Source organism: Sinocyclocheilus grahami, unplaced genomic scaffold (genome assembly GCF_001515645.1).
Source record: "Sinocyclocheilus grahami isolate Dianchi unplaced genomic scaffold, SAMN03320097.WGS_v1.1 scaffold1892.1, whole genome shotgun sequence".
In the NCBI taxonomy this organism is placed as follows: domain Eukaryota; kingdom Metazoa; phylum Chordata; class Actinopteri; order Cypriniformes; family Cyprinidae; genus Sinocyclocheilus; species Sinocyclocheilus grahami.
Window position 1 is genome coordinate 31,119 of NW_015507071.1, and position 10,065 is coordinate 41,183.

At 34.1% G+C, this 10,065-nt stretch overlaps 1 protein-coding gene across 1 annotated transcript in view; it reads left to right on the plus strand.

Annotated features, from left to right (window-relative positions):
• Positions 1 to 8,438: 8,438 nt before the first annotated feature.
• scarb2b (scavenger receptor class B, member 2b) overlaps positions 8,439 to 10,065 on the plus strand; it is a 34,624-nt gene continuing 32,997 nt past the window's right edge. The window contains exon 1 of the mRNA XM_016259656.1: positions 8,439 to 8,727. Within this exon, the coding sequence (XP_016115142.1) occupies positions 8,605 to 8,727 (123 nt within the window). The 5' untranslated portion in view covers positions 8,439 to 8,604. The remainder of the gene's footprint in view (positions 8,728 to 10,065) is intronic.

Here is a 10,065-nt window from a genome sequence, read left to right on the forward strand (position 1 = left end):
TGTGTGTGTGTGGGTGTGTGTGTGTGTGTGTGTGTGTGTGTGTGTGTGTGTGTGTGAGAGTGTGAGTGTGTGTGAGTTTGAGTGTGTGTGAGTGTGAGTGTGAGAGTATGTGTGTGAGTGTGTGTGTGAGTGTGAGTGTGTGAGAGAGTGAGAGTGTTTGTGTGAGTGTGTGTGTGTGTGTGTGAGTGTGTGCGTGTGTGTGTGTGAGAGAGTGTGAGTGTGAGTTTGAGTGAGTGTGAGTTTGAGTGTGTGTGAGTGTGAGTGTGAGTTTGAGTGTGTGTGTGTGTGTGTGTGTGTGTTGTGTGTGAGTGTGAGAGTGTGTGTGTGTGTGTGTGTGTGTGAGTGTGAGTGTGAGTTTGAGTGTGAGAGTGAGTGTGAGTGTGAGTTTGAGTGTGAGAGTGTGTGTGTGTGTGTGTGTGTGTGTGTATGTGTGTAGACGGGAACCCACATCCTATGAAAGTCTCAGGGCTGATTCTGATGTTTCACTGCATGATAAAACAGGTCCATTTATCGATAATTTCAAGTTCAGTGCTGAGATTCATCCAATGTCAGTCAGGCATTCACATTTATGTATACAGTGCTTTTCATAATACACACTGTTTCAGAGCAGCTTTACAGAAAATCATGATGTTAGTGTTTTATCACGTCTTAATATCTACATGCCTTATTGTTGCATTTATCATATTAGAGCTGGATGATAATACACTTACGTTTTGTAATGACAAACAATCAAGCGGTTTTGCTATCACTTTATGTGAGTGTACTGTGTAATATAATGATACAGAGCACTGCAAAAATACAGTTTGCATTTCTGCAACACAATAAACATTCACACAGCCAAGATTTATAGTAGTTTTATAATTCGTTATTAATTATTAATTTATTAATTACCCAGCTAACAAAAATGTGTTCTGAGAACATTTTGCTAACGTTTGCATTAAGTGATGAAAGCATTATTTCTGGAAACTTTCTCATTTGTCAAAGTGTCTAAAATGTTTTAAAAACATTTTTCTTGGTTTTATGAACGTTGTAGAAAACATTAAGGGAACATTCCGTTTCATAATTTTGTGAACTATATGGGAATGTTATATTTAAATGTTCTTTAAACGTTCTGAAACCAGTAGTAGTTACATTTAAAAAATGTTAGATGAACTAACCTAAACTAAAACGTTTCAGAAAAAACTTTTCATGAACAATGTATAAATAGTGTTTTATATTAATGTTACTGGATAAATGTTTGTTCATTACTTTGAGAGAAACTTCTGAGAGCATTCACCATTAGCTGGGCATCTGTTCTGTCCAAAAGAATCATTAAAGTGATTCACTGATTCTTTGATCAAGCATCAAAACATTGTATCTTTACTATTTTATCCTTTTGCAAACATTGTGGGAAAGTGGGTATTTTTGTGGGAACATTTGTCTTTACATACTAGCTTGGCGTTCCCATCATTGTTTTTGTGAATGCCGGGAAATTCTTCCCTAAATTAACCCCAGAAGCGCTGGACCCCCTGAAGCCCTACAGCAGTGTGTGTGTGTGTGTGTGTGTGTGTGTGTGTGTATTGTTGTCTGGGATTGTGGGTATAGAGTTCCTGTCCATGACTTGAACACATGGGCCCTTGTTTGTTCGTATGTGTATGTGCTCATTTAGGCCCCTGAGCGTCCGTTGTTGTTTCAGTCCCGAATGAATCAAAGAGCCGCGTCTCCTTCTGAAAGCAAACACACAATGGAGGATCTGATCCGGCTCTCCTTCAGCATAATGCACTGGAGGCCCCATCCTCCAGCACAGGGGCCCGTCTGCATCCATTGTTATTAACGGGTGATGTTTCTGCTCCTTTGATCGAAACGCTCAAGGAAAACCTTCGCTAAATGAATGCAAGTTAAAATAATATTCATTATATATATTTCCATATATATAAATTTTATTGTAATTTGACATTTTTATATATTTTATTTAATAAATATATTAAATGTAATAAATAATGATTACATAATAATTTAAATAATATCACTTATATAGTTTAATTTAATAATTCATATTTTTTATTATGTAATTTGTCATTTTGTATATATTATGAAAATATAAAAATGATTATTTACTAAATTATATAAAATGTAATAAACAATAATTAAATAATAATTTAATTTAATAAGTTTGTCCTGTTTTGGTAACGTGATTAATTAATTTTATTAAATAATTTTAATTAAAAAATTACTTTTTTGTGTATTTATATTTACTTTATTATTATTACTGTAATTGGCAAATGTTTTGCTCTTTTGACAGTGTGTTTGTTTTGCTATGCTTCCTGTATTTATTTATTTGTCTTTAATAGACTACTGTTTTTATTGAGGAACACTTGGAATTAGAATTGTGAATATTTTTGAATAATTAAATCTTGGTTATTTAATTTAATGCATTAATTCTCAAAGATTCTATTAATGAAAAATGTAAAACCAGAGCAGATATCTTCGTGCATATGGGCTCCTAAAGTATATTGTGTTGGACAGCAGGGGGCCTTTGAGTCACTGATGCTTTCCATGAAAGAATGAAAACAACCAGTGAACTCAAAGAAATCAATACTTTTATTCATCAAAAGTGACAGTAAAGACATTTATGTTACAAAAGATTTCTATTTCAAATAAATGCTGTTTTTTTAAACTTTCTAATCATCTGTGAATCCTGAAAAATAAACTGTATCACAGTTTCCACAAAAATATTGTGCAGCACGACTGTTTTCAACATTGATAATAATCAGAAATGTTTCTCGAGCAGCAGATCAGCATATTATACTGATTTCTGAAGATCATGTGACACTGAAGACTGGAGTAATGATGCTGAAAATACAGCTGTGCATCACAGAAATAAATTACAGTTTAACAGATACTCACATAGAACACAGCTGTTTTAAATTAGAATAATATTTCACATTTTTTACAGTATTGTTCATCAAATAAATGCAGCTTCGCTGAGCAGAAGAGACTTCTTTCAGACTCATTATTATGGGACTCCTCCTGCGGCCAGTAATCAGTCTGTACTGTAAAGGACCTTAGTGAGGCCCCTCGTCACGGGACCTGGGACATTCCAGTTGGTCTCTGTGACGATGGAGCTGGATTGTTTGAATACAGGAGCCTGCGGCTTCACACACACAGTGAACGGCATACAAACACCTCTAAGGCTCCTTACTCCTGCAGATTTAAATCACTAACTTTCACATTTCTTTGGCTGTTATGAATGGAAATACTCAATATAGTAACCCAATAATCTCTTGTTCTCTCATGTGCACCAGCAGGAGGCATCAGACGTCAGAGCATTAACCTGTTCCTCCTCGTCTGACGGTCTCCACACACCTTTCACTCAGAGCTGAGACTGATTATGGGCTGTGTGGCGGTCAAGGGTAACCACGGAAACAGCTTCCTGCTGCTCTGGAATGTTTGATTGTGAAGAGGAAGTGCTGCATCACATGATCTGAGAGAATGCAGGTAAAAGGGCGAGTGCAGGGTGTGACCTCTGATCTGACCTTTCACTGCTCACTGCTCACACACACGACCCCTTTTGATCCTTGAAATAGTTTATCTTTGTGTGACAATATCATTTATTCACATATATGCATCATTTGTCATATCTTCTATATTCTAGGGGTTAATTCAGGATAAATGGCAAAAAGGGGCCCAATTGACCAGATTTTATTCTATATGTTTTCCTTTATTTTATTTTATTTTATTTTTGAAACTATTTACTTTTTATTTAAAACACAATTTAAAATAGACACTATCAGGATCTTGCAATAATTTTTTTTAATTAAATTTTTATTTGATTTCATTTTTATTCGATTTTTATTTTATTTTATTTTTTGTCTAAACATTTTTTATTTAAAAATGTACTTTAAAATATTAAGAAATAGTCATGATCAGGATCTTCCAATCAATTTTATTTTTGTAATAATGATAAAATATAATGTAATTTATTATATAAAATACAATAAATTATAAAAAAGGATAATATTTACAGAGTAATTATTTTGTAGAGGGGGGTCAAAATAGCAATTTTCACCTGAGATTCAGAGCCAAATTACAGGACCGAAAAGTGACTTCAGAAAGATGGCAGCATCATACTGTTACTTTTACACAGAGATTAGTAGGTGTATTAGTAAAATCTGTTGACTTTAGCAATCTTTGTTGCATTATGTGCCAATGGTGAGCATTCAAAAATGGGGAAAGCGCACTTTTCATGTTTTTTCTCCAAAGTTTGCAGGCCTGTAACTCAAGAAGAATCAAAGATATCTTAATGTCCTTTTAGATTTAGATTCTTAACAAACGTCTCTTTTGGCATCTTCATTTTTAAGGCCCTATGTTGTTCAGTTCCAGAGATATTGGAATTTTAATATGGCTCCAGGGGCAAATCGTTAAATTGTACACATTTTCAGTGGTCAAAAACCAAAACACTTTGCAAAAATATGATTATTTTTCTTCTTTTTTTATTTAAAGAGGAATGTCTGAAGAACAAATAATATTCAAACTAGAAATGTATCTCGTTTCCTTCTGTCAAAACAACAGCATTGAACATACCCGTCTGAGTGCCATAAATATTCTTTTTCCAAAGTTTGCATGCCGATAACTCAAGAAATATTAAAGGTATTGCAATATGGTTTTAAATTCTAGTTCTTAATAAACCTTTCCTTTGGAATCTTCATTTTCAAGGCCCTACATCGTTCAGTCGCAGAGATATGGGGTCCTCAATGAGGCTCCAGATTGTTAAATATTACCCATTTTCAGTGGTCAAAACCAAATGTTGGTCACTTTGTATACAGCTGATGCTTACTGTATTTAAAGCAGAATGTCTGAAGAATAAATAATGTTGAAACTAGGAGTGCATCTTGTTTCCCTCTATCAAAACAATTGCATTGGACATACCTGTGTGAGTGTTATAAATATTCATTTTTTTTCCAAATTTGCGTGCCTGTAACTCAAGAAGTATTACAGATATTTTAATATCATTTCATATTCTGGTTCTAAATAAACTTTTCGTTTGGAATCTTCATTTTCAAGGCCCTGAATGGTTTAATCCCAGAGATATGATGCAGCTCCATGTCCAAAATGTTGTGGCCTACTCATTTTCAATGGTCAAAAACCAAATGTGGTTTTGTGTTCATCTAGTCATCACTGTTGTCATTGTCAAATATGCAAATAATAACAGTAACCCAGGGTTTAGGAATGTACAGTGTGACACATTAGATTATGAATTACCAGGATTAATTATTAACTCTAGGCAAAGTATGAACAGTGTGAAACATAAAATAAGATTACCCCAGGATCTCTGGGATTTACCTAGGGTTTAGAAATACCCAGTGTTAATTATTTTAAGTGTGAGAGACCTTAAATGTTTGAGGCACTATCAGTTATTCTGCCAAATATGCCCTTTAGCAGTATATTACTTGATCTATGACTATGCTTCACATAGCAATAAAAAAGAAAAAGAGATTTTAATCATTAATCCAGGTTAGGCAAATCTTGGTTTATTGATGTGAATGCAATGTGTGGAGAAAGCAAGCACTTTTCCCTATAGGAGGCATGGGATCTCTGTCAAACATGTTACAATAGTGCATATCTGAACTCTTGGTGGCTTCAGAAGCTGTTAAAATTAACAAAATCCCTTCCAAATATCCCTGAGACTGATTCGAATAGAGAATCTTATGAATAGACTACTGAGAGAAAGGTAACTTGACCAATTTAGAGCATTTAAGCAGCCAGACAGGTCTGTTCTATACATATTGTTTTGATAGAGGGACACAAGATACAGTTTTAATTTCAACACTTATTTATTCTTCAGACATTGTTCTTTAAATTAAATAAGTATTAGCAGTATACAAAGTGACCAACATTTGGTTTTGACCACTGAAAATGGGTAATATTTAACAATCTGGAGCCTCATTGAGGACCCCATATATCTGCGACTGAATGATGTAGGACCTTGAAAATGAAGTTTCCGAAAGAAAAGTTTATTAAGAACTAGAATCTAAAATCATATTGTGATAGCTTTAATACTTCTTAAGTTATAGGCTCACAAACTTTGGAAAAAGAATATTTATGGCACTCAGACAGGTGTTCAATGCAGTTGTTTTGACAGAAGGAAACGAGATTGTATTTAAAGCAGAATGTCTGAAGAATAAATAAAGTTGAAACTAGGAGTGCATCTTGTTTCCCTCTATCAAAACAATTGCATTGGACATACCTGTGTGAGTGTTATAAATATTCATTTTTTTCCAAATTTGCGTGCCTGTAACTCAAGAAGTATTACAGATATTTTAATATCATTTCATATTCTGGTTCTAAATAAACTTTTCGTTTGGAATCTTCATTTTCAAGGCCCTGAATGGTTTAATCCCAGAGATATGATGCAGCTCCATGTCCAAAATGTTGTGGCCTACTCATTTTCAATGGTCAAAAACCAAATGTGGTTTTGTGTTCATCTAGTCATCACTGTTGTCATTGTCAAATATGCAAATAATAACAGTAACCCAGGGTTTAGGAATGTACAGTGTGACACATTAGATTATGAATTACCAGGATTAATTATTAACTCTAGGCAAAGTATGAACAGTGTGAAACATAAAATAAGATTACCCCAGGATCTCTGGGATTTACCTAGGGTTTAGAAATACCCAGTGTTAATTATTTTAAGTGTGAGAGACCTTAAATGTTTGAGGCACTATCAGTTATTCTGCCAAATATGCCCTTTAGCAGTATATTACTTGATCTATGACTATGCTTCACATAGCAATAAAAAAGAAAAAGAGATTTTAATCATTAATCCAGGTTAGGCAAATCTTGGTTTATTGATGTGAATGCAATGTGTGGAGAAAGCAAGCACTTTTCCCTATAGGAGGCATGGGATCTCTGTCAAACATGTTACAATAGTGCATATCTGAACTCTTGGTGGCTTCAGAAGCTGTTAAAATTAACAAAATCCCTTCCAAATATCCCTGAGACTGATTCGAATAGAGAATCTTATGAATAGACTACTGAGAGAAAGGTAACTTGACCAATTTAGAGCATTTAAGCAGCCAGACAGGTCTGTTCTATACATATTGTTTTGATAGAGGGACACAAGATACAGTTTTAATTTCAACACTTATTTATTCTTCAGACATTGTTCTTTAAATTAAATAAGTATTAGCAGTATACAAAGTGACCAACATTTGGTTTTGACCACTGAAAATGGGTAATATTTAACAATCTGGAGCCTCATTGAGGACCCCATATATCTGCGACTGAATGATGTAGGACCTTGAAAATGAAGTTTCCGAAAGAAAAGTTTATTAAGAACTAGAATCTAAAATCATATTGTGATAGCTTTAATACTTCTTAAGTTATAGGCTCACAAACTTTGGAAAAATAATATTTATGGCACTCAGACAGGTGTTCAATGCAGTTGTTTTGACAGAAGGAAACTAGATACATTTCTAGATTCAACATGATTTGTTCTTCTGACCTTCCTCTTTAAAAGAACAGAAGTATCATATTTTTTTGCAAAGTGACCCATGTTTGTTTTTTGACCACTGGAAATGTGTAGAATTTATCGATTTACTCCTGGAGCCATATTGAAATTCAATATCTCTGGAAATGAACCATATAAGGCCTTATAAATTAAGATGCCAAAAGGAAAGTTTCTTTAATACCTCTTGAGTTACAGGCCTGCAAACTTTGGAGAAAAAACATGAAAAGTGCGCTTTCCCCATTTTTGAATGCTCACCATTGGCACATAATGCAACAAAGATTGCTAACGTCAACATATTTTACTAATAGAGATACTAATCTCTGTGTAAAAGTAACAGTATCATGCTACCATCTTTCTGAGTCATTTTTAACCAAAATAGCGGATTTACTAATATTAGTAAATAATAATAGTAAATATTCATCCACAACATTTAATATTTTGGCTTTCATCAAATACAGATATGATCAAATTCAGAAATTTGAGCTGGGGACCTCTGGTTGAGTTGACACAGAATGACCTTATATAATTTTAGAAATAATTTATTTGTATTTTATATATATATATTGTTAATTTATACTGTGTGTGCATACTTTCTACATTTTCTTTTTAATGGAAAATTAACACAAGTTTCTATAATTTATTTTTTACATGTCCTTTTTCTTTTCTTTATAGTGTTTTATTTTCTTTCTATTTTTCTTTCTGTCTTGTGATTTTTGATGTGAAATGTGTTTATATAGTTGTGAATTTACACAAGGTCCAGTTAGATCTGGTTAAAGCACTAAAACAGTCGTCGGTCACCTTCAAGCACAAGAATCCAAACACACAACCCTCCTTCTCTCTCTCTCTCTCTCTCTCTCTCTCTCTCTGTCTCTCTCTCTCTCTCTCTGTGTGTCTCTCGCCCTCAGTCCCGCCCACTCCGGGTGACGCCTGGCCCCTCCACACTGCAGTCATTCATTCAAATAGTGAGCTGGCCGCTGGATCAAGTTTACTTCAGGAGCAAACACTGTGAGAGGAGCGTCTCGATCTGAGCTCAGGATCTGATTGGTTACCTCACTTTCAGTGCTGTGTGTGTTGAGGAGGAGAAGCTGTACTGATTCATTGACACCTGCACCATGAGGAAGGGCTCCTGCTGCATGTTCATGTCGGGAGTCGTCGGCGCTGTTCTCCTGATCATGGGAATCGGCCTGTTTGTGTCCGGACTCTTCCAGACTTTGATCCACAACAAGCTGAAGGGGGTAAGAGTCTGTTTTCAACTCATTCTTCAGCTGTCATGAGGACTGACTAGTTTATTATAGTGGACTCTTTGTGTGATGTTTACATACTTTGTCAGCTTTGTATTGAATATTTTAAATTTTTATTTTATATATTTTAAAATATTTTTTATGTTGTTATTATTGTGATATAATATTGTAATATATAATTTTACATGAAAGTAATTGTTTTAATAACATTTATACTTTATATTTTATATATACATTTAATATATTTACACTAAAAACATGTTTTTAGTGTTTTATTTTAATTTTACAGTTTTTTTTACATTTAAAGGGGTCATATGACGTTGCTAAAAAGAACATTATGTTGTGTATTTGGTGTAATGAAATGTGTTTATGCAGTTTAAGGTTAAAAAAACACATTATTTTCCACATACTGTACATTATTGTTTCTCCTCTATGTCTCGGCTTTCTGAAACGCGTCGATTGTTACAAAGCTCATCGGTCTGAAAAGCGAGGTGTGCTGTGATTGGCCAGCTATCCATACACTATTTTTAACATTTCTATTTTACAGTTTTATGATTAAATTTTTAATAAATGTTCTATGTTGATTATATTTATTCTTAAATTGTTTTTATTTTACTTTTACATTTTTATAATTTAACTTTTAGTAAGTGTTCTACATTGATTATTTTATTTTAAATGATTTTGTATTTTAATTTTACATTTTCATAATTACATTTTTAGTAAATGTTCTTTATTGAAATAATAATAAAAAAATTAATAATTGATTTAATTAATTTTAAATATTTTTCAATTAAAATTTTATATTTGTATGATTTATTTCATTTTCAGTAAGTGATTTATTTCCTGCAAACCCCATTTTTTTTGAAGCATGCATTGGCGGGAAAGGAGCGTGTTTTTGTGCAGACGGTCTCAGTGCAGCATGTGCTCGGTGTAATCAGAGTGGTGTGTAACATGTGCTCCGTGTTTCTGTCTTTACCGCGGTCGGCATGTGCTCCGATTTCTCTTCCTCTTGTGGAGCAGAAAACACATGATGCTGTGTCAGATGATGTACAGAATGATGAGATTGTTGCAGTGAATCACCTGCTGGAACATAAACTTTTGAAAGTGAAAACTCTGCATTGCACAAGTGTGAAATCAGCCATGTACTGAGAGTTTTGTGCTTTAACAGCGAATCCGAGCGCTCTGTTTGTGTGTAAATGTGGTCGGCTGCAGAGGCTCGTGCTGAACAGGAAACACATTGTGTGGATTTGTTGAATGTGAGGCTTGTGTGTGTGTGTGTGTGTGTGTGTGTGAGTGTGAGTGTGAGTGTGAGTGTGTGTGTGTGTGTGCGTG